Source organism: Schistocerca gregaria, chromosome 2 (assembly GCF_023897955.1).
Source record: "Schistocerca gregaria isolate iqSchGreg1 chromosome 2, iqSchGreg1.2, whole genome shotgun sequence".
Lineage (NCBI taxonomy): Eukaryota > Metazoa > Arthropoda > Insecta > Orthoptera > Acrididae > Schistocerca > Schistocerca gregaria.
Window position 1 is genome coordinate 372420735 of NC_064921.1, and position 26381 is coordinate 372447115.

The following is a 26381-nucleotide window of genomic DNA, read 5'->3' on the forward strand; positions in this document are numbered from 1 at the left end:
GTTTTGACGGGCTGTCCACTTGGCCCTCTTACCACAAAATCTGAGAGGGGTGGGATGGGGAGTTTCCTTTGTCAGTATCTCAAAATGAGCTCCAACCTCCCAGTTCACTATTTTGAGCTGGTAGAAAAAGGGGACAGTGGACCACAGGTTGGGCGCAAAGTCACCGTCGACACCCGTTCACATCAGTAGTAGGTAAAGAAAAGTCGTGGGGGTGAATGGCTGGGAGGGGCAGGTTCAGTCACGTAATTGGGAAGGTTTCCCTATCCTCTGCTCAAGTAGGCCTGTTTCCTTCGCGAAGTACGAGAGCTGTGTGCGTAGGTGTGTCTGCTAAGTGGGGGTGACTGTAATGAGTGCATGTAGTGTAATGTCACGTTGGTGTTGCAGATGGTGAGAGAGGGGACACGGTGAAACCTGGTGCCTGCGCATAGCTTACTCCTCTCGAAAAGCACCAAGCAGACCGCCAAACTTAAACCCCCCCCCCCCCCCCCCCTCTACACCCACCAGGAACGCCATCAGAAGTGTCACATGCACTAATTACACGAGACACTGCGGACACTGGCGTGAAGACTGCCGATCAGAAACTTGACGTCATCACATCTCCTCTCCTTGCTGGCCAAATACAGGTAATGAAAAATTTCAACCACCACCAGGTTTCGAACTGGCTTACCTCCGAGTCGAGCGCCACAGCACAGGGGTGCGTTAGCGACGTCACTACGTCAGAAGCGGGGAAAGCCAAGGCGATGTTGCGGGTCTGTCAAATGTTTGGTCAAAATTCTCCTATTTCAAAAGAACTTGTAGGATTACTGATCGAGCGTCAATGAAGTACTGTGGGTAAGTCCCACCAATGCAAGGGCTGATCGTATTTTCCCACCCTTATGTCTCATGCAGGAAACGTTACGACTCTCAACGGCAATGACACTGTGATATAATATGCCACCAAATACCACAACACCAATTAGTAAACGCAGTTAGAATTGTTATTTCTAGTACTACTACTAATATCATTCATACCAACAAACTACACGACATCAGTTAGAAATTGTTATTGTTACTACTACTACTACTACTACTACTACTGTTGTTAACGTCTTTGCATAGCAATTTGGAAGTACCACGCCCAGAGTTATTCAGCATCAAACAAAATTTTTTGTGTAACATAATACAATTTATGATTTGTGTGTGTGTGGTGATATAAAGGAATATACAACTTTACGTCGGAATGAATGTACAATTCGCTCTTCCTGAGGTGCCGAACTCTTGCGGTCTCTACCAATCTAGTAGAATTTTTTTAAGCATACGGTCTGGGCTTACTTTTTGTGGGCAATGAGGAAACTAACCTGTGAAACTGCTTTTAAAAAAATTTTAGAGGTTTTTCTTAGTTCGTGGAATCGAACCTCGAACCTCTATTAACGCATTCTCATTTTAGGGAAGATCGGCTAATCTCATCGCTGTTTAACCTAACAGTTTAGTAAAACTTTTCATATTCACCTTCCAAGCAGATTAATTAAAGTATGAGGTATACTACAATCTTAAATCGGTAACCTCACGAATGGAACTGTTTAACGGGCAAAATGGAGGCTTCTAGGCGTTTATTTAGATATGTCTTCATTATCCAGTACGTCAGGGAAGGCCGCGGGAACAAAAGAGCAGAATGGCAAGTTCAGCGTTCTGTGCCTATTTTCTGAACTTCCTAGGCCGGGGGATATAACTGCAGGGGAGAATGCTGATTAGTTTGTCTGTTAGGACACCTCTTGGAAACGACAAAATCATCATGTTTCTCGAAACAGTACCATAACATGGTGTGATAGTCATGGAAAACGACACTTGCTAGACCTGACGAAGATCGTCCCAATAGTAGCAATTTTTAAACACAGTATTAAATATTGAAAAATACAGAACACAAAAGAACGTGAACGTCACAAATGACCAGGGAGTTTGTACAAGCCCCCACCCAGACAGAGGATCGAAAACCTACGGAAGATCGGCAGAACACGTCGGCATGTCTCGCGTGCGCTATACGCTCTCCCGTGTATCCGATACACAGGTGGAGCGAACACAGCACGGAGCTGCAGTTTGTCGCAGCTACAGTCTTCACTAGTATAAGGCCGACGATCTGCTGTTTCGCACATTTTCCGTAATGTTTACACTTGCTGTAATTTCTTGATAGGTGACAATAGCCACGAACTTCGTGTACAAATGGATGAACTACAGCCAAGGCTGCATTTCACACGTTACTGTTATCTGTTTTACGACTACTACACCTGTATCCGTACTCTGTAAGCCACCGTATTGTGTTTGGCACAGGATACCTCCTGTACCAGTCGCGAATGGTTCGCAGGAAGAACGGTTGCTCATAAACCTCGGTGTGAGCTGAAATCTCTCTAATTTTGCCTTCGTAAGCCCGTTGGTTGCGACCGATCACCTAAGCCGACAGTTTTCACTGGTTGCGTATATGAAGGGGCATATGGTTAGCACAGCGTTCTCCCGGCCGTTGACAATTATCGTAACGGGAGCAGTCACTTCTCTGTCAAGTAACTCCCCGGTTGACTTCACGTGGGCTGAGTGCACCCTGCCTGGGAACAACGCTCGACAGACGCGAATGGCGTCCCTTCGAAGTGCTAGCCAAGAGCAGCATTGCTTAAGTTCGGATATCTGACGGGAACGGGTGTCACCACTGCGGCAATGCCGTTGGCTGCTAGATGTAGGAAGAAGCAATGTATTGGCACCATCTCGGAACTTTAATAGGAAATCACACTGTGACGCAAATCTCCTCTCTCGCAGCGCCTGCCACTGGAGTTTGCTAAACATGTCCGTTACGCTTTCGTGCTTACTAACTGAACCTGTAGCGAAAGGTGCTGTTCTTCTTTGGATGTTGTCTATTTCCTCTACCAATCCTATCTGGTACGGATCCCAAAATGACGAGCCACCTTCACGTATTGGTCGAACGAGGCCACCTCCTTTGTGGGTGGACTACATTTCCTGAGGGTTATACCAGTGAATCTCAGTCTGGTATCTGCCTTACCTGCGATTACTTTTATATTGTTCTACTTAAATCGCTCCTTACGCACTCCTGCATATTTTATTGATGTGACTCACTCTAGTGATTGTTCTGCAATCCTATAATCATGCGATAATGAGGCTTTCTACCCATTTATTTACACTATGTTACATTTGTTTGTGGTGATGATGAGTTGCCGTTCCCTACACCAATAGTCCATTCTCTTTAGGTCTTCCTGCATTCCGCTACGATTTTCCTAAAGTTGCTAGAACTCTGTATACAACAACATCGTACACGAGAAGCCTCATGGAACTTCGGACGTTATCCACCATGTCACTTACACAGAGTGTTCAGAAATTGCTGTTAAAAACTTCTAGGACTTGTAGGGGGGAGTGAGTACAAGACATTTCGATTAAGAATCCATGTCCGGAAACGTACGTTTTCTGTTCTACGACGGTTTCACTTTAGATTTTTAACTCATCTACTTCTGGTTGACGTATTGGATTAGGCGCGACACAGTAAATTATTAGGTTACAATTCAAATGCAATCATAACAAAACAGTCACTTATCACTTGAGGACATCTGCTTGTATTAACGCTTGAACATTACGTTCTGTACGTACAGTATGCTGGGTTCTTTTTTGTTTTGGAATAATTTAAACGCGTAATGCTTAATCTTAACACAAACAAATCTCCTTAAGGGATAAAATGATTGTTTCTTTATGTTTCCTTTCAAATTATTGTCTAGTAACTGTACTACGCCACGTCTCATTCAATTCCTCAAGCAGAAGTAGATGAGTTACATATCTGAACTGAAAGCGTCGTAGAACGAAAAGGATGGGTTTCTGGACGTTGGTTCCCATTCATAATACTATGTACTCACTCCCCTCTACAAGTCCTAGAAGTTTGTAACGGGAATTTTCGGACATTCAGTATGTATACTGTGAAAAGCAATGGTTCTATAAAACTGCCTTGGGGAACCCTCGAAGTTTAGTTATGAAGATTTTTCACTTTTGAGAATGTCATGCAGTGCTATGTTTGCTGGAAACCTTTGGTCCAATCACTGGTGCAGATATTCCGCTCTTATTTCGCCATTAGGCAGCAGTCCGGAACTTTGTCTGACCACTTCCGGAAGTCAAGAAACACGGAATGTACTTGGGACCGTTATCTGCTGATTTCTGATGGAATTAGCGAAATACGCGTGGTAGCAACACTATAAGAGGCGTGACATCTTGTTCCGGTAAATTCTGTGCCTGTTCTTAACAGTTCACAAATCACTGTGACGGTCCGCACTTGGGTAACATACTTAAATGGGCATATCTCTTTGTAACAATTCCAGCTTCAATACATTTTAATGATATTAAACAAATGAATTTTCATACACTTTTGCGAACATTTGTACCCTCTTTGAAATATCTCCTTGGCTTGTTTTAAGTATTAGGAGTCCCGATCATCGCAATGAACTCTCACCAGTCCCCGGAAGTTGAAAGCAATGATGTGTAGCACAGTTAGCACTGCATTTCTTCCAGCAGCTGAGTGACATGGCGCCAGCCTTTCAGGTACCCAGTGCTTGCGGGTACATCGCAAATGAACTATCGGTTGATGCCTAGTACAGTTATATTCCTGTGCACTGTGTAACTATTATTCTCGAATCTGGTGTTTCGTGTGTAAACAGGCTACTGGAGGAAGCAAAGAGGAAGAGCCCTGCACCGTCCCCGGCACGGTAGCAGTGATGGAGTGAACGGAGGTGCTGACTTACTGCACGGCTGGCGCCGCCGACCGCGTGTGGCTGCCCGCCACGTACCTTCTCCATGAGCGTGCTGGCGGTCAGCGTGCGAGACAGTTCGTTCAGCAGCTCTTTCTCCTGCAGCTCCTCCACTTTAGCTCGCTGTACCTTCAGCTTCTTGATTCCAGGGATGTCCTTGGACGCCTTCAGTTCGGCAATCAGGTCCTCCTTCTGCGCCAGGAACGGTTGTTCCGCTGAAACAAATACGCTTCATTGTAGTGCTTTCAGCGATGAAGGCGGAATGCCCAGAACACAAGGCTAACTTCACACACACGCACGCACTCACTCACACCCTCCGCCTTCCCCCCCCCCCCCCCCTCACACACACAAGACACCAATGCATTACAACAAGGATTAAATAATTTGAATTTGATTTCATAAAATTTCAAGTTCTGCAAAACATAACGTTTGTCCTTTTCTTTAATTCTTCACCCAAGCGCTCAATGAATTTCACAGATTTTTGTAAAATATTACACAAAACTATTATTGCTTTTTTATATGAAAGAATTACAACATACTCTACAGTTTTGGCCTAAAATAGTAAGCCAACTAGAAATTATGTGTCATACTTAATAAAAATAGAACAACACGCGCTGAAGATGACATATAGGTGTCGAGACATGTTTGGGTAAAGTATAGAAAAAGGTAAAGAATTATGTTTTTTCTCGCATATTCTTCTGTTTGAGTTTAACGGAGAGGTGACAGCAGCGGAGGCAGCCACAATCATCTGCGCCGTGTATGTGGATAATGCCACTGGACAGTGCACGGCGAGAAAATGGGTTTCTCGTTTCAAGGAGGATCGTTTTGACATTGGTGACTCTCCACGTCCAGGATGGCCTTCAGCGTTTGATGAAGATCGTTTAAACGCATTAATCCACAACGATTGACATCAGTGTATAGTTCGTGGAGGAAACGGTGGTCGATGTGCAGTGACCAGTTGTCGTCCAAAGCGCTGGGCGAGTTCATTCGTTCAGAGGGGGAGGCCGGCAAGTATATGTCACCTTTCGGGTTCAAATGGTTCGAATGTCTCTCAGCACTATGGGACTCAACTTTTGAGGTCATCAGTCCCCTAGACTTAGAACCTAACTAACCTAAGGACATCATACACATCCATGTCCGAGGCAGGATTCGAGCCTGAGACCGTAGCGGTCTCGCGGTTCCAGACTGTAGCGCCTAGAACCGCACGGCCACTCCGGCCGGCTCACCTTTCGGCCGGTCAGCGATGACCGCATCGAGGCGCACGAGCGGTAACCTTTCTCAAAGGACTTTACAGAAGCTATTCCATAAAAAACATCATTTTTGGCTTTACTTGTAGCTTCATATGTCAAGTTCATCATGATATGCCCATCATTTCGTCAATGGTCATAGTTATTGTGATATTGACATGGAAGCAAGACACTAAGCGAAATTAAAAAAAAAGTTTGCAGTTGAAAAATAGAGGCCGCAATGATTTTGCGTTTCGTGCACATTAAGTAATATGTTGCTGTGTATGAAATTTGGCTAAAATATTGAATGGTTCTTAAGTCTTAGCTAGATGTCTCTATCTGTCACCAATCTCGAGAAAACTGATCTGACGTAGCAACTCATTTGCGATCGGACCGCGCCAGGGCTGAAGCCAGAGTGAAATATCCACAACATTCCTCATATTTCATAAAGTGTTTTAGGTACCGAAAGAGACTTTGGCAAATGATAGCGTGCAAAGAGGAGAGTATTTTGTGATGTGGTTGTTCTGCAAAACTTCATTATCTACCGTGCAAGCCGGACTCACACGCTCTAAACCGGGAACCTAGTCAGTGTTCTGGCTTAGTTTGTGAACTAAATAAAATATATCAGGATGCTGGGGTGCAGGAACTTATAACATGGCAGTTATTGCACGATGTTTGTCGCCAAAAAATAATGATGCCAGTACAATGACATCAGTGTATAGTCCTGCACATGAGTGTAGAAAATTGTATTTATGTACGTGATACATTTGGTTGCTATCTCCAGTGAAAGTACAGATTTCGAAAGAGGCTACTAGGTGGCGACTGTATATAATTTCTGAAGGGGGAAACGAACGCTCTAAATCCGTTACGTTCTTAACACAGTGAGTCTGCATGCAGCATCGGAGAAAAAAATTTGGTATTTTTCACGTTGAAATTCCATGTCTTAAAACTGACACTTTAAAGGGCGTCTGATTTCTCGCAGGATGTCTGGGTGTAGGCGCCCATTGACGTATAAACGTTCGAAGAAATTGTATTCAAACTCTTACCCGAACGCAGTCTTGCGTTTTCTGTGATATGTAAGATGTATCTTCCGTTACAAAAATGCTTACACTCTACAATGACTGATGGTTTTAGTTTTCTTTGTCATGGTTTACGTCTAAAATTTGGAAAAATTAGAAATATGTGGTAAGTTCTGGTGGGACCAAACTGTTGAGGTCATCGGATCCTGGGCTTACACACTACTTAATCTAACTTAAATTAACTTACGCTAAGGACAACACAGATACCCATGCTCGAGGAAGGACCGTTGGGTGGCTTGCGGAGTATAAATGTAGATGTAGACCTCCGACGGGGGTAGCCACGCGAACCGTGGCAAGGCGCCAGACCGCACGGCTACCCCGCGCGGCCTATAAAGTTTGCACGAGAACTATGGTGTGATAAAAAAACAGTTAAGACTTATTAAACATCTCTCTCCAATTGTTCTTTATCCTGTAAAGAGTTAACCTCCTTATTACTTATATTAATACTAATCAACCATTCCCGCTTTTGTTCAGTAAAGAGTCAACCAAAAATATAACAAACAATAAGTCTGTTATCCTACAACGAAATCAATATAGAGAACTCATAATCTCTTTCACATTTCCGTATTTTTTCGTTATGCTGACTGCAGTCGGAATACGACAGCGCTGTCGATGGGACGTTAAACATTAATTTTCTTTCTTGTTTTGGGCAGCAGAAACTGACGACTGCTGGAAGAACGTGTAAAGTTCTCGAAGACACAAAACGCTTTATAAGTAACCGAGCAAGAACCACGATGCATATTCTTAATTATCGTACATAGACTCTAAAAATTTACAGCTTGTTTAGTCTCGTAACAGCTGAATACGAATTCGAGTTACAAGGGCATTTTTTATTATTGTCCTTCTTTGAACGAGTATTTGATCAGAGTTGTTCTTCACCCTAACCTCATTACTTTCTATGGTTATCACATCAAAGTAAGAAAATGGTTCCAAATGGCTCAAAGCAGTATGGGACTTAACATCTGAGGTCATCAGTACCCTAGACTTAGAACTGCTTAGCCTAACTAACCTAAGGACATCATATAAATCCATGCCGGAGGCAGGATTCGAACTTGCGAGCGTAGCAACCGCGTGGTTCCAGACTGAAGCGCCTAGAACCGCTCTTCCACAGCGGCCGGCACAAAATAAGACACACCAATATGGGTAGGCAGTACGGAGGTAGAGAAGTTTCCCACCCAGGACGCACTGCGTTTATTGCGACTGTAAATTAATGCATCACCTGACTTACGAAAATTAAATTTAATGTATCGTCTACCATTATCTAATAACGCGGAACTTATTGTACTCTCGAAGAAAAATCCAGTATTTATTTCCTTCTTTCTTTTCACTTGTTTATGTTGTATTGTGGCGTGCTTCACAGTTGTGTAATGTCTCCTTTTCTGTTGACGTCGCTCCAACAGTGTAGTTTGTGGCATAGTAAGATTGCGAAAGTACCATAAGACTTCCGGAGTTCCCTTGTTTTTGAAAATTTTGCTCTGCTAGAAACGATGACAAGGAAACCTTATAAATGTATAGGAATCTTATAGTCAATGTCGTTCTGAATCACTAATGTAGTTCGAATCAGTCGACATTTCCAAATGTTCCCACGTAAAAAGTAAGAGCAGTTAAGACGCGTCGCTTGTACGAACTATCTATAGTGTGTCGTCTTACTTATAAAAGACACGGACGTGACGTTGCACTATGCACTATTAGAAGATCGTTCACATTTAGATCTCTTGCTCTTAAATATTGGGTGAACCGAACAACGATTTTCGCTGTTACGTTTGAGTTTCGGAATGTAACATGTTTACAAAAAGAAAAGCTTCTTTCTGCTGGAAACTATCTGCATTTTTGTTACTTTGTGACTACGAAGATAAGATTAGATTAGAGGATCTATCGTGCGTACTGAGACAACTGAGATACAGAAACAATGTGCTCCACCCATCAATCATTTGGGAGACAAAGCATTGAGCTGAGTTAGTGCAATGGTGACACAACTCTCGCGTTCGGGAAGCTGGCGGTTCAAGTCGCCGCCAATCAACTTGGTTTAGGTTTTCTATGATTACCGTAAATCAGTCAAGACAAATTCCGCGACAATAACTTTGAAAAAGACACAGTCAGCTTCACTTCCTACCATCTTTTTACGACGAGCTTGTGCTCCGTTTCTAATGATATCATCGCTGACAGAAAATTAAGCGTTCTGTGGAGCAGTTCATAGTGACTTAGAAGTTATACCGAAGTTCGAAAAGCTGCTAACAAATGGCACTGTAATCGTATCACATAGTGCTTACAAAGTACGTCGCAGCTCAGATCACTCAATTCGACCGTTGAAAGAGGGTTAGCGTACCGAAAGAAGAGTTTCAAATCATGTAGCCTATTGAACAACGTGTTTTCCTAGCGCAGAAATACCACAGGTTAGCCTACAGTCCTACGGAAACGAGGCACAGTTTTCAGACACGATTTAATGTTCCTAAAGGACCTGATGGAAAAACCATTCGCAAGCTCTTCGCCAAATTCCAACGGACAGGCACCGTGGGTGATGATCCAGCAGAAGATGTTGGCCACAGGCAAACTGTAGTTACTCCTGAAAATGTCGCCGCTGTTTCTGGAATTATTCAGCAAAATCCAAGGACATACGTTCGAAGCATTGCATCAGAGACTGTTTTGAAGCGTTCCATCATGCAGGAAACAATGAGCCCACACAGGTTTCCATTCAAAATACAAAGCCACGAGGTGAGTTGCGCCACAAACGGCTGACATCGCGAACCAGATTCTCACTATAATTGATAGTGAAGGATTTGGTGCTGGCTGCATTTATTTCACAAGTGAAGCACACTTTCACCTGAATGCAATCGTGAATAAACAAAACCGGAAATGTTGGGGTTCCTAAAATGCCAATTTCTGCGATGCGAAACCACTGTATTCTCCCAAAGTTACTGTTTCGGCTGCGGTATGCAGCAGATGCATTATTGGCCCTTTTTCATGCGAGAAACGATCACTAGTGAACGTTACAACGTTGCAAATTCGGAAAAATCTGTCGCCACATCGACCTGGCACCGGGTGTTTCATGAAAGATGGGGCCAGACTACATCGCACCAAACAGGTGTTTTGCTTTCTCGATAAATACTTCGGGAATAGAGTCACTGCGTTGGATTATCGCAAATTTACCGGCGCAAAGACGGATTAGCTTCCATATTCCCACTGTTTGACGCCTTTTGATTACTCTTTGTGAGGCAAATTGAAAGATTCTATCTATCGAAACGACCCACCATGCTGGACGAGCTTGAATCGACGATCAGTGTGGCATGTGAATTCATCTCGTTGAAACATTACAGGATTTGATAGCAAATTTCGTTGCACGTTTGAGCCACCTCCGTACTGCGAGTGGTGAACATTTTGAAAAAAATTGTGTTGTGACTGCAAAGAACGCTTGCAGAGGACGAGTTAACGACTCACGCTGATACCGTACGAGCTGCACAGCGTACAGCGCCATCTGTTAGCAGCTTTTCGAACTAATTCGAAACTTCTGTATAAAATTCTTACAAGTTTTACAGTAAATATATTATTTGTCACACTCGTCTATCGGTTTTAGTTTTCGAGATATTTTATTTTGAATTCGGGGACTCTTTCGCTGGACACTCCGTATTAATAAGGCGTTGGAATAATAGCAAATGTCAACGCCATAGATAATTCCAGATGTGTTGAAGATATCGCTTTGTTGGTAGAGAACTTGCCAGGTCTCCATAGACTGAGTAACTAATGTAATTTAAAGTGGAATGATCACATAAAAGAAACTGGTAGAAAGGCATATGTCAACTTGAGACTCATTGGATAATATTAATAAAATGTAATCCATCCACGAAAGAAATGGCTTGCGAAACACTCGGTAGATCGATTCTTGAATACTGTTCGTCGGTCTGGGACCGTTACCAGGTTGGATTAATAGAAGAGAAAGGGAAGCTCCAACGAAGAACGGCCCATCACGTCACACATCGTTTACTAGGCTCGAAAGCGTTACGCAGATTCGCGACAAATGCCTGTGGCAGGCGCTACAAGAGTGGCGATGTGCACAACGAAGAGGTCTAAAGCTGAAATTTTGAGAGTCTACGTTCCAAGAGGGATACGACGACATAACGCTGCCTCACAAATACGTCTTGCGAAATAACTACGGCGAGAAAACTACAGCTCATACCGAGTTTATCGGCACTCGTTCTTCCCAAGCAGCATTCATGAGGGCAGGGAGGAAAAGATAGTGGTAGCAGAAGTAGACTTCGTCATACACCATCAGGTGTATTGTGGAGTGCAGATGTAGATATGCCTGTGGAGGACCAGTAGTGCAGAGAGTTTAGTCACCACTTGAGCACAGTTCAAATCATGATACAGCACCGGGAGCTTTCCGCAGTTGTCACACATCGCTTCCGGCAAATTCTGGGATGGTTCCCTTATCCGAGTTAGAATGGATGAATTGTCCCCTTGTCAGGCCGGCGTGGAGTGAGATCCACCGTGCACCGGTGAGCGACTAACGGGATGAATGCAGTGAGAAGTGCGGCTGGCTGCCAGCTCTTCGAGGTCCCGTGGTTTGTGCCTCAACCCACAATTTTATTCATTCTGTTTTGAAGTACCAGTGCCTTTAGCATGAACCACTGGTGCTACGCAGAAACCACTGGGGCTCAAAGGACTGAGGTACGCAGCAGGTGCCTGCCCGCTTTCCTGCCTGCAATAGACCGCCCTGCCGTCATGCTTTCTTCTCCGAGATGACCGCCTAAGTCCTCATGAGGCGCCACTGGCTACCTTTGCGCAGTGAAAGTGCTTCACTCTACCATTCCTGCCATTGAAAAAATTTCTGCTCCGTAGTTAGTACTCATTCTTGTAGCCCGTGCATCGCAACGTGCAATTATTCACTTGTCGCCGGTACTATAGTCACGCACCTGTGATACACGTTACGCTCGCTTGCGTCTGGATACGCACAGGAACACACACACACTCTCAAAGTCTCACACTCCCTCTCTCTCTCTCTCTCTCTCTCACACACACACACACACACACACACACGCACGCACGCGCACACTCTTACCTGTCATCTGCCCCTTCCTCCTGTTGGTCTCTCCTCCCCTCTCTCACAAACTTCTCTCTCTCTCTCTCTCTCTCTCTCTCTCTATGTCTCTCATTCCCTCTTTCTCCCTATCTCTCTATCTATCAACACTCGAACACAAACACACAATGTTGGGCTAAAAGTAGTAGGTGAGTTTTAATAATTGGGCAGAAAAATAATTAAATAACAAACGATGGCCAAAGTTGGCAGGATATAAAATACTGTATCGCAATAGCAAGAAAAGCGTTTCTGAAAAATAGAAATTTGTTAACATCGTTTATAAGTTTCATTTTCAGGACGTTCATTCTCAAGTTATTTGTGTGAAATGCAGTGTTTGTACGGAAGTGAAACGAGGACTATGAGCAATTCAGATAAAAAGAGAATAGAAGTTTCTGAAATGTAGTATTATAAACGAATGCTGAAGATCAGATGGGTGGATTGGATTAATAAGGTGACAGTAAATCGATCACGAGAGAAAAGAAATTTATGGCACAAATTGTATACAAGAGGGAATCACTTCATGAATTATGATGTTCATTAAAAAAATATTTTAGGCACGATTCGCCTCTGTCAGTTGTCACCCTCTGTTTATTGTTCGAAATTCATGCTGTAACCATCTCATTTATTTGGTCGCAACATATTTGAAAGAATAACCATAAATCATAATTTAGTCTGTGGTTTATTTACCAATAACGATATTACTACCCTTGACTAACGCGGTGGAAAGCTTCTTTTGATACATTTCAGTGCTATTTACGTCTGAAAGTGATCAGTTTCGTGATGCGCCATCATGTGCAGTTTTCCACAATATAAAATAAGTAAAATCTTTTCAATCTATGTTTGTTTAACAAGGTCCGATTCATGTTATGAAACGTCCCCTTAGAACAATTATATAAGACTGGTCTATGTGAAACGTCCTCTTTGAACAATTATACACGACTGTGCTTAAACTGACACACAATATCTTTAGCGCAACGCAATCTGACTTCCAAAAATCCCTACGAAAGAATGGCCCTGACTAGCATTAACCTATACGTTTCACAAATCACTTACCACACAAAAATCTTCGTTACTCAAGCTACTGCAATACAGCGAGCGCCACTACTGCCAGCTAAATAAAAGATTCAAACTACTGAAGGCACTAACTACTGATAGGCATAGTTAGCAAATGAAAGATTTTAATAGAGAACAAACAATGTATTTACCTCACTAGTCATAATATATATATATATATATATCACTTCATGACACCAATTCTTACAAATTTCAAATCTCCGCCATCTCTCTACCCACGTCCACCACTCCTGGCGGCTCACCTCCAACTGCGCAATGCTACGCGCTGTTAGCATCCAGCTGCCTCTGCTCAACACTACAATGGCAGACAACAATGCAAACTAAACACACACTGCGCACAGCACAGCCAGTGATTTTTCATACCGAGCGCTAAGCGGCGTTACCAATAAGAAAACCTAAACAGCCTACTTACGATGTTTTCTGGTGTAATGCAGACCATCTTGTTGCATTAAACTTCAGGTAACCACAGTCCACCGTCACCAAACTTATCTGCTCGCTAACACAGATTCTGAGTCTGACAACTACTAAAGCAGGTAACAAAGACAGCTTAATTGACCATCTGCAGGATAAGTTAACAAGAAGCGAAAACTACTTTTCGGTACTCTCCATATTCTGTTCTGTGGCAGCCGCTGTGACGTGTCCCTACTTCCGACCAATTAGAATTTGGAAGAATGTAAATTAGCGATTTCAGTTTAAATTCCAAAATCGCTGATTGGGGTACGTCACAAGGCGGAGCGAGAACGGAGGGAGGGGGAGGGGGGAGGAGGGTTGCAGGGGGAGGCCAAGGTTTGACTACGGTGAATGGTTGTGGACTGTAGTAGTCATGCAAGGATGATATCAGTTACAAACTCGGCACGAAAACGTAAGAGGATAGTTTACGAATGGAGAGCGTCGCCACTGAAAAGAAACGTATTCCAAACAAACAAATTTCCAAGCCTACAGTCGTTACTCGATGTTGCATTACTGTATCTCGAATACGATCAGTTGTGACGAAACCGGCCATCGAATTCCTGAAATAATGGTCGGCAAAATGTTGTCAGTGAATTAAGTCTGTAGTCTGTCTGAATTCCTGAAAATATTCATGTTATTAGTAGTGACAGCCCCCCCATGAACCATGGACCTTGCCGTTGGTGGGGAGGCTTGCGTGCCTCAGCGATACAGATGGCCGTACCGTAGGTGCAATCACAACGGAGGGGTATCTGTTGAGAGGCCAGACAAACGTGTGGTTCCTGAAGAGGGGCAGCAGCCTTTTCAGTAGTTGCAGGGGCAACAGTCTGGATGATTGACTGATCTGGCCTTGCAACATTAACCAAAACGGCCTTGCTGTGCTGGTACTGCGAACGGCTGAAAGCAAGGGGAAACTACAGCCGTAGTTTTTCCCGAGGACATGCAGCTTTACTGTATGATTAAATGATGATGGCATCCTCTTGGGCAAAATATTCCGGAGGTAAAATAGTCCCCCATTCGGATCTCCGGGCGGGGACTACTCAGGAGGATGTCGTTATCAGGAGAAAGAAAACTGGCGTTCTACGGATCGGAGCGTGGAATGTCAGATCCCTTAATCGGGCAGGTAGGTTAGAAAATTTAAAAAGGGAAATGGATAGGTTAAAGTTAGATATAGTGGGAATTAGTGAAGTTCGGTGGCAGGAGGAACAAGACTTCTGGTCAGGTGACTACAGGGTTATAAACACAAAATCAAATAGGGGTAATGCAGGAGTAGGTTTAATAATGAATAGGAAAATAGGAATGCGGGTAAGCTACTACAAACAGCATAGTGAACGCATTATTGTGGCCAAGATAGATACGAAGCCCACACCTACTACAGTAGTACAAGTTTATATGCCAACTAGCTCTGCAGATGATGAAGAAATTGAAGAAATGTACGATGAAATAAAAGAAATTATTCAGATAGTGAAGGGAGACGAAAATTTAATAGTAATGGGTGACTGGAATTCGAGTGTAGGAAAAGGGAGAGAAGGAAACATAGTAGGTGAATATGGATTGGGGCTAAGAAATGAAAGAGGAAGCCGCCTAGTAGAATTTTGCACAGAGCACAACTTAATCATAGCTAACACTTGGTTTAAGAATCATGAAAGAAGGTTGTATACGTGGAAGAACCCTGGAGATACTAAAAGGTATCAGATAGATTATATAATGGTAAGACAGAGATTTAGGAACCAGGTTTTAAGTTGTAAGACATTTCCAGGGGCAGATGTGGACTCTGACCACAATCTATTGGTTATGAACTGTAGATTAAAACTGAAGAAACTGCAGAAATGTGGGAAATTAAGGAGATGGGACCTGGATAAACTGAAAGAACCAGAGGTTGTACAGAGTTTCAGAGAGAGCATAAGGGAACAATTGACAGGAATAGGGGAAAGAAATACAGTAGAAGAAGAATGGGTAGCTCTGAGGGATGTAGTAGTGAAGGCAGCAGAAGATAAAGTAGGTACAAAGACGAGGGCTGCTAGAAATCCTTGGGTAACAGAAGAAATATTGAATTTAATTGATGAAAGGAGAAAATATAAAAATGCAGTAAAAGAAGCAGGCAAAAAGGAATACAAACGTCTCAAAAATGAGATCGAAAGGAAGTGCAAAATGGCTAAACAGGGATGGCTAGAGGACAAATGTAAGGATGTAGAAGCTTATCTCACTAGGGGTAAGATAGATACTGCCTACAGGAAAATTAAAGAGACCTTTGGAGAGAAGAGAACCACGTGTATGAATATCAAGAGCTCAGATGGCAGCCCAGTTCTAAGCAAAGAAGGGAAGGCAGAAAGGTGGAAGGAGTATATAGAAGGTTTATACAAGGGCGATGTACTTGAGGACAATATTATGGAAATAGAAGAGGATGTAGATGAAGACGAAATGGGAGATACGATACTGCGTGAAGAGTTTGACAGAGCACTGAAAGACCTGAGTCGAAACAAGGCCCCCGGAGTAGACAACATTCCATTAGAACTACTGACGGCCTTGGGAGAGCCAGTCATGACAAAACTCTACCAGCTGGTGAGCAAGATGTATGAGACAGGCGAAATACCCTCAGACTTCAAGAAGAATATAATAATTCCAATCCCAAAGAAAGCAGGTGCTGACAGATGTGAAAATTACCGAACTATCAGTTTAATAAGCCACGGCTGCAAAATACTAACGCGAATTCTTTACAGACGAATGGAAAAACTGGTAGATGCAGACCTCGGGGAGGATCAGTTTGGATTCCGTCGAAATGTTGGAACACGTGAGGCAATACTGACCTTACGACTTATCTTAGAAGAAAGATTAAGAAAAGGCAAACCTACGTTTCTAGCATTTGTAGACTTAGAGAAAGCTTTTGACAATGTTGACTGGAATACTCTTTTTCAAATTCTAAAGGTGGCAGGGGTAAAATACAGGGAGCGAAAGGCTATTTACAATTTGTACAGAAACCAGATGGCAGTAATAAGAGTCGAGGGACATGAAAGGGAAGCAGTGGTTGGGAAAGGAGTGAGACAGGGTTGTAGCCTCTCCCCGATGTTATTCAATCTGTATATTGAGCAAGCAGTAAAGGAAACAAAAGAAAAATTTGGAGTAGGTATTAAAATTCATGGAGACGAAGTAAAAACTTTGAGGTTCGCCGATGACATTGTAATTCTGTCAGAGACGGCAAAGGACTTGGAAGAGCAGTTGAACGGAATGGACAGTGTCTTGAAAGGAGGATATAAGATGAACATTAACAAAAGCAAAACGAGGATAATGGAATGTAGTCAAATTAAATCGGGTGATGCTGAGGGAATTAGATTAGGAAATGAGACACTTAAAGTAGTAAAGGAGTTTTGCTATTTAGGAAGTAAAATAACTGATGATGGTCGAAGTAGAGAGGATATAAAATGTAGACTGGCAATGGCAAGGAAAGCATTTCTGAAGAAGAGAAATTTGTTAACATCGAATATAGATTTATGTATCAGGAAGTCGTTTCTGAAAGTATTTGTTTGGAGTGTAGCCATGTATGGAAGTGAAACATGGACGATAACTAGTTTGGACAAGAAGAGAATAGAAGCTTTCGAAATGTGGTGCTACAGAAGAATACTGAAGATAAGGTGGATAGACCACGTAACTAATGAGGAGGTATTGAATAGGATTGGGGAGAAGAGAAGTTTGTGGCACAACTTGACTAGAAGAAGGGATCGGTTGGTAGGACATGTTTTGAGGCATCAAGGGATCACAAATTTAGCATTGGAGGGCAGCGTGGAGGGTAAAAATCGTAGAGGGAGACCGAGAGATGAGTACACTAAGCAGATTCAGAAGGATGTAGGTTGCAGTAGGTACTGGGAGATGAAGCAGCTTGCACAGGATAGAGTAGCATGGAGAGCTGCATCAAACCAGTCTCAGGACTGAAGACAACAACAACAACAGTAGTGACAGAAAATTTTCCTACATCTATATCACTTCGCAAAGAATATCAGACAGTTTATCACTTTTATCACATTGGAGATAAAAGTGGTTTATCCGCTTCCAAAGACGCACATAGTAGATATGATAAATACTGACATATTACCACTCTGGAAGTTATTGGAGGTACCTCCTTCATATGGCTCTGAGCACAATGGGACTTAACTTCTGAGGTCATCAGTCCCCTAGAACTACTTAAAACTAACCAACCTAAGGACATCACACACATCCATGCCCGAGCCAGGATTCGAACCTGCGACCGTAGCGGTCGCGCGGTTCCGGAGTGTAGCACCTAGAACCGCCTGGCCACCCTGACCGGCTAGAGGGAACCATAGAGGACAAAAAGTGTAGAGGAAGACAAGAATTTGAATACATTTAGCAGACAAGGTGCAAGTGCTGCTCTGAGTGGGGAGGAGGGATAGGCACAGGGTGTAGCGGGTATAAACACAGATATTTCTGTGTATAGTACTTTAATATGCACACGCAGCAGAGTATTGTTTGCTTTTTCTCTCTATCGAACAGTATTCCCACAAGGACGTCAAAAACTTTACGGTCTGATGATTTCCACGTTGTCGTATTTACATCACTAAGTGGACTATGGCTGTCAGTATAGACGTACCGTTTTGCCTCCACGCATTCAAGCTTAAAACAAAAAATGGTTCAAATGGCTCTGAGCACTATGTGACTCAACTGGTGTGGTCATCAGTCCCCTAGAACTTAGAACTACTTAAACGTAAATAACCTAAGGACATCACACACATCCATGCCCGAGGCAGGATTCGTACCTGCGACGGTAGCAGTCTCACGGTTCTGGACTGCGCACCTAGAACCGCGAGACCACCGCGGCCGGCATTCAAGCTTCAACACCTGGCATGCTGCCCAGGGGAGAACAACAGCTTGCTCTTGACACATGTACTTGGAAGTCCTAAACAACCTAAAATATATGAGTTGTAGTAACTGTAATTATTAGTCTGAAAATGACGTAAATATTGATGTAATCTTGTTCAGTATACCGCCCTCAGTCATCAACAGAAATATATGCACTGTATACTCATGGCGGGCTGCATCAAACCAATCAGAAGTCTGATATCTTTAAAAAAGAAAGGTAAAAATGAAGTTGGCTCCTTTCTCATTTTTATTCCAAGGGAGACGTCATTTTCCGACCTGCGCGTATAGCTTACTGCGCAGTGTGCTAGCTTCCGAGAAGGGGAGGTGATCCAGATTTGGATCCAGCGATTAACGACCGATGTCCTGCAACGCTGGGCAGTCTGAGTATGGTTTTTAGGTGGTCTTCCACGCCCGTTGAGGGAAATGCTGGGCTGGTCTCCAAACCCCAGCTCAGAAGCTACGAAGCAAAACATAACATAAAAGTTTACAAGATTCGCAGACCCATGGTACATACGGTTTGCTTTAACTATGTTAATTGACGAATACTGCGACGGACGGTGGGGTCCGGCCACTAATTTAAAATAAAATATGAAATAAATTTGCTAAACCATAGAAAACTGCGGATGCGGTACGACGGGACAAATGAAGGAATACTTCATTTTGCTTGCGAGGGAGTAATTACACCCAGGTTGGCCCAACTCTTCTAGTGGTCGCTGCACCGCTATGCTGGCGCTGCTGTTAGGTGAGACGGCCAGAGCCGAGCCGTGGCGGACGCCCGGTGGGCCGGTGGGCCGCTGGGACGGAACGCCCCGGGTGGCGGACGCTTTCACCCAAGTTGGCCGCGGCTAACCGGCAGTCCCCTCACTCAGACGTCGCACAGCCACAGCGCTGCACAGCGCTCCTCACACGAGCCGCCGGTCTGCTTCCGCGTTATTGTGGCAGCCGTGCGGCCAGTGAAGGGCCAATACGTAAACAGACTCACTGCACAGCAGGCGCGCGCTCCTTTGAAGGTCATCATTGTTCTTTCGTCCTCAAGCTGAACGTTTGCTGCCATTGTTCCTGGCGCGTTGCCGCGCAAGATCATGAACTCACTTTCGCTTTCTTCTCTCTCTTCTTGTTCTTAGCTTGTAAACCTCTGATATATCCGTTCCCAGGAACTCGTGCAGTATGACAATCCGGTACATGTGCCGGGTGATCAAAAAGTCAGTATAAATTTGAAAACTGAATTAGTCACGGAAAAATGTAGATAGAGAGGTGCAAATTGACACACATGCTTGGAATGACAAGGGGTTTTATTAGAACCAAAAAAAAAGAAAAATACGAAACTTCAAAAAATGTCCGACAGATGGCGCTTCATCTGATCAGAATAGCGATAATTAGCATAACAAAGTAAGACAAAGCAAAGATGTTCTTTACAGGAAATGCTCAATATGTCCACCATCATTCCTCAACAATAGCTGTAGTCGAGGAATAATGTTGCGAACAGCACTGTAAAGCATGTCCGGAGATATGGCGAGGCATTGGCGTCGGATGCTGTCTTTCAGCATCCCTAGAGATGTCGGTCTATCGCGATACACTTGCGACTTCAGGTAACCCCAAAGCTAATAATCGCACGGACTGAGGTCTGGGGACCTGGGAGGGCAAGCATGACGAAAGCGGCGGCTGAGCACACGATCATCACCAAACGACGAGCGCAAGAGATCTTCCCCATTCTGATAATACAGATTCACTAAAAGCGCCTGTTCTGGTAACATCAACATGCTGCGACTGCTGGTGCATCTGATTCTCTCTCTTATTACAACTGCTTTTATACACGACTGTCATGCGCAGTCACTGACGTTTTGCTGTCCAGCGCCATCTGTTCGAAATTTTGTGAACTTTTTTTTTGTTCTAATAAAACCCCATGTCATTCCAAGTATGTGTGTCAATTTTTATCTCTCCATCTACATTATTACGTGGTTTATTAAGTTTTCAGATTTATACTGACTTTTTGATCACCCCGTATGTCCATAGACACTTTACTTTCAAATCTTCATTTATGGCGCAATGAGCAAAACTTTACGTTGCAAAACGATGAAATGAGACACGTACCGATCGAATCAATAAATGTAATTAAAGAACGCTGGTCCATTCATGTTTGATTTTCCCACAGATGCAGATCACACGAACAATTAAACGTGAAAGCATCCTAGACACAACTGAGATGGATATCGAATCAGGACCTAAATCTGAGCTACACCTCCTCTCTAATACACTCCTGGAAATTGAAATAAGAACACCGTGAATTCATTGTCCCAGGAAGGGGAAACTTTATTGACACATTCCTGGGGTCAGATACATCACATGATCACACTGACAGAACCACAGGCACATAGACACAGGCAACAGAGCATGCACAATGTCGGCACTAGTACAGTGTATATCCACCTTTCGCAGCAATGCAGGCTGCTATTCTCCCATGGAGACGATCGTAGAGATGCTGGATGTAGTCCTGTGGAACGGCTTGCCATGCCATTTCCACCTGGCGCTTCAGTTGGACCAGCGTTCGTGCTGGACGTGCAGACCGCGTGAGACGACGCTTCATCCAGTCCCTAACATGCTCAATGGGGGACAGATCCGGAGATCTTGCTGGCCAGGGTAGTTGACTTACACCTTCTAGAGCACGTTGGGTGGCACGGGATACATGCGGACGTGCATTGTCCTGTTGGAACAGCAAGTTCCCTTGCTAGTCTAGGAATGGTAGAACGATGGGTTCGATGACGGTTTGGATGTACCGTGCACTATTCAGTGTCCCCTCGACAATCACCAGAGGTGTACGGCCAGTGTAGGAGATCGCTCCCCACACCATGATGCCGGGTGTTGACCCTGTGTGCCTCGGTCGTATGCAGTCCTGATTGTGGCGCTCACCTGCACGGCGCCAAACACTCATACGACCATCATTGGCACCAAGGCAGAAGCGACTCTCATCGCTGAAGACGACACGTCTCCATTCGTCCCTCCATTCACGCCTGTCGCGACACCACTGGAGGCGGACTGCACGATGTTGGGGCGTGAGCGGAAGACGGTCTAACGGTGTGCGGGACCGTAGCTCAGCTTGATGGAGACGGTTGCGAATGGTCCTCGCCGATACCCCAGGAGCAACAGTGTCCCTAATTTGCTGGGAAGTGGCGGTGCGGTCCCCTACGGCACTGCGTAGGATCCTACGGTCTTGGCGTGCATCCGTGCGTCGCTGCGGTCCGGTCCCAGGTCGACGGGCACGTGCACCTTCCGCCGACCACTGGCGACAACATCGATGTACTGTGGAGACCTCACGCCCCACGTGTTGAGCAATTCGGCGGTACGTCCACCCGGCCTCCCTCATGTCCACTATACTCCCTCGCTCAAAGTCCGTCAACTGCACATACGGTTCACGTCCACGCTGTCGCGGCATGCTACCAGTGTTAAAGACTGCGATGGAGCTCCGTATGCCACGGCAAACTGGCTGACACTGACGGCGGCGGTGCACAAATGCTGCGCAGCTAGCGCCATTCGACGGCCAACACCGCGGTTCCTGGTGTGTCCGCTGTGCCGTGCCTGTGGTCATTGCTTGTACAGCCCTCTCGCAGTGTCCGGAGCAAGTATGGTGGGTCTGACACACCGGTGTCAATGTGTTCTTTTTTCCATTTCCAGAAGTGTATAAGGTGTCTTGTCGCCACGTCTACGTCAGTTCCCATTCTCCCGCGCAAACCGAAACACCTTTCTGTAAATTTAAACTGAGTAGCTGAAATGGTGCCTTACTATTTTTCCCGCTCGTATTAAATTTTGCTATGTTCGTAGTTTATGGAATAATTTTTGGACGTTATACAGGGTGGTCGGAAATTCCCGTTACAAACTTCTAGGACATGTAGAGGGTAGCGAGTACAGAACATTTTGAATAGGAACCCATGTCCGGAATCGTATCGTTTCCGTTCTACGACAGTTTCAGTTCAGATGTGTACCTCGTCAGCGTCTGCTTAGGGCAAGAGAAACGTCTCAGAGTTCCCTGTCCTGGTATGCAACAGGGTAGACACGGTGACGTGTACTACGTCAAACTATCCCCAGATGTCGCTTGTCCGCTTTTCTGTGAGACCGAGTCAATACCTGTGCATCACCGATGGAGGAAACATGGTGCAGTACACGTTTGCGGAATACACAGACATGCTCCTTGTGTATGGCAAAGCTGGAGGTAACGGGAGAGCTGCTAGTCGGCTGTATCACGAACGTTTTCCACAACGTCACACTCCATCGCAGAAACTTTTTGCCCAAGTTACACAACGTCTACGAGAAACGGGTACCTTCACAGTGAGGAGGCAGGACTGTGATGCTCCACGGCGACGTCGCAGTCCCGAATTTGAAGAAGGTGTACTGCGTCGCATTGAAAATTTCCCGTCGACGAGTTCGCAAACAATTGCGCGTGCAATGGCTGTTAGTCACAGTACCGTCTTGGACGTCCTACAAGAGCAACGATTACAGCGGTACCACTTACCAAGGGGTATACGCTATGGGTCCAGCAGACTTTCCACAGCGCGTCGCCTTCTGCACATGGTTCCCGCGCCGTTGCATCGACGCGTCCCTGTTTCCACGTCAAGTTCTCTTCACAGATGAATGTAGGTTCACAAGGGATTGTGTTCTGAATGCTCGACGAAATGCTCGACGAAAACCCTCATGTCACGCATGTTCAGGGATCTCAGGAAAGATTTTGAATTAACGTGTGGGCAGGTATTCTGGACGGTCATGTGATTGGACCATACCTCCTTCCATCCAAGCTTATGGGCCCCGCAGACTTAGTCTTCCTACGACACTTATGGACCCGTTCATGGAAGCTGTGCCATTGAATGTCCGTCAAGGCCGGCCGCGGTGGCCGAGCGGTTCTTGGCGCTTCAGTCAGAATCGCGCAACTGCTACGGTCGCAGATTGGAATCCTGCCTCGCGCTTGGATGTGTGTGATGTCCTTAGGTTGGTTAGGTTTAAGCAGTTCTAAGTTCTAGGGGACTGATGACCTCAGATGTTAAGTCCCACAGAGCTCAGAGCCATTTGAACCATCTTTGTCCTTCAGGAAATGTTGTTTCAGAATGATGGAGCACCACCTCACTTTTCACTGGCTGTCCGGAGTCATCTCAACAGACGGTATGGTGAAAGATGGATAGACCGTAGTCGTCCAACCGCGTGGTCGCCACGATCGCCGGAAGTAACCCCTATGGACTACTTCTTGTGGGGTCGTGTGAAGAGCGTAATTTATGAGACACCTGTAGGGACAGAGGAAGATCAGCTGGCACGAGTTCTGGCCGCTGCACAAGACATTGAAGAGACACCAGCTGGGATGGAGAGAGTGTACCAAAACTGCTTCGGAGGTACAATGCGTGTAACAACGTTGGTGGTCGCCACATCGAGCCTCTGTTTTAATGCATTGGTACGTTGCGGCTGGAGCCGTAGATGCTGCGTTATTGTTGTTGTCGACTAATGTAAACCATGAGGTGTAAGTTGTAATGCAAATGCGTAAGTAATAACGGAACGAGTCAGTATTCTTTTCAAATGGATTGCAACAATTGTACTGGGTCACGCCTAAATACATTCCTCACGTGGGTGTAGATGAGATAATCATCTGCATTGAAACTGTAGTAGAACGGAAACCATACGTTTCCGGACATGGGTTCCTATTCAGAATGTTATGTACTCACTACCCTCTACATGTCCTAGAAGTTTGTAACGGGAATTTCCGACCACCCTATATATATAAGGGTATGTATAAAGATAAAAGATACGTTGGACCAGTGGACCAAGTTCGATCAGAAACTAACAAAAAAATCGTAAGTTCTCAAGTACAAAAGTTGTTGAAAGACTCATGCTACCGAGCAACTTTTCTTTGCTGTTTTATCGGGTTACTTTGTCACCACATAATAGGAAAAACCATTTTTAAGATGAAAAAGACTGAAAAAGTTTTCGCATTTATATTTGTTGTTAAATAGTTTGCGCTAACAATGGCGTCATCAGACACGCGGGTAGAATGGAATTAAACAACATTGAAAACTATATGCTGTAATCGAAAGGCGTGAAAAATTCTCACAGTAAAATGTTATCTTTGACTGTGAATCCGTAAAAGTAACAGCAAGTGTCAGAAATTGATATTGAACTATACGGGGTTGTCCTAAAATAATTTTATAAACTTTACGGGCAGTTACCTTACATAAAAACAAGAAAAAGTGAACATGAACATATGGCCAAAAGTCGTTAGTTTACTAATCAAACTTAAACGAGTTTTTTGTCTGAAACGTTAGTTATTCACAGATTAAAAGCGTCATCAACTCAAAAGCACATAACAAATGTTCAAAACACCCTCTCTTGCTTCTCTTCCCCCCCTCCCCCCCCCCCCCCCCCCCCACACACAAGCACTTGTCGAATCATGGACCGACACAAATACCCCCTGATGTTGGTAAACGGTTCCGCAGGCTTCCTTGACCCGTCAATGGAGAATTTCTGCACCCAGTTTGTCTGCTGCATGAACCGACTGATTATGGTGGCACCAGAGATGTTCATCCACAGGAAAGAGGACGGGGAAAGCGCAGACCACGGAACTGGGCGTCCCCTTCCTATCCAACTGCAATGACAGAAGCCAGCAAGACAGTGCGGCGCCAACAGTGAGACGAAAATGTGCCGGAGCGCCAGCACGCACAAAACACTGTTTTCTCCTTAGTTGCAGGGGCAATTGTTCTAGTAAGCGCTGGAGAGTGTTCTGAATACGGTCCTGCAGATAGTAACTGTAAGCCTTGCTGGAAGACCTACCAGTCATCTGCAGTTCCAGCCCACACATTCAACTGGTGTTCATGTCTGCCCTGAGCTATAGCATGAGAATTTGTGGCCCATGTGGGTTGTACCTACAGTAGAAAGCCCTTGACTATATACTTTCATTAACAACTTGAAAACGAATGATTTTGGGACATACGAGCTTTTTTCCTTGGTCTAGTGTACGAAACCTGTATTTTGACTTACTCTGTATATACAAACAGGAATGTATAACTAAGACGAGTTAGAGTACGTAGAAACTGTGTTTGCAGCCAGAATAAAATGTATACATGAAGGATTGTGCCTAGCAGCTTGCCGTAAGTATAGTTATGTAAACTTGTCCATGACCCATCTAAAATAACCCCGAAGAGTCTCGAAAAATAATTCGTTAAAGTTAAGAAACATTTCGTAAGTGACTGGTCACAGCTATCTGTAATTATATTTCATTTAACAGTCACAGAGTTCTGCAGCATCCATATTGGATAAGGTCAATCCTATTCTATTTGATTTTATAAATCTGCGAAGTGAATAAAGGTCCTGCTGGCCGATGTTTGCTGTCGGCGTTAATACCTTAGTTGCAGCAGACACAGTACCTGTCACGGAAGTAAACACGCAAGAAACGGTGTCGACTTTCTCGATTTCGTTTCGGTGTTCAACGTTCATTGGACAGTGATGGAAGCAAATCGATAACGTAAGATAGAGATTCTAGGTAAATAGAAAAGACGGTGTTTAATTAAACTAGTTACCTGATACCTGAAAATAGGAATTACTTGCTGGAGGATGACTGGCATGAGCAATGGAAACATTTTGGTTCAACAGGAACCAGAATGGTCCACCAACGCCACGGCATTCGGAGAAATCTCAAATGAGGAACCGCGTGCCACAGTCTTGCATGGCAAGCGGCCTGGTGTGGCAGGTGGAACTAGCACGCAGCCCAACTGCCCCTTAAGATTGGGAAAAGTTTACTGCCTTGATTAATAGATTTTTTCAGCTAAGCCAAATTTTCAAGTAAGGGACAGGAAGAATAAGGAATAAGGCAGATTAGGGATCATTT

The 26381-nt window shown here is 44.4% G+C and overlaps 1 protein-coding gene across 6 annotated transcripts in view; it reads right to left on the reverse strand.

Annotated features, from left to right (window-relative positions):
* Window positions 1-26381, reverse strand: part of LOC126319852 (espin) — a 569186-nt gene that overhangs the window by 12427 nt on the left and 530378 nt on the right. For 5 of the 6 annotated variants that reach the window (XM_049993564.1, XM_049993541.1, XM_049993573.1 and 2 more), the window contains one exon: window positions 4758-4978. In XM_049993564.1, the coding sequence (XP_049849521.1) occupies window positions 4758-4978 (221 nt within the window). The remainder of the gene's footprint in view (window positions 1-4757; window positions 4979-26381) is intronic. The other variant, XM_049993548.1, reaches the window with a different exon arrangement.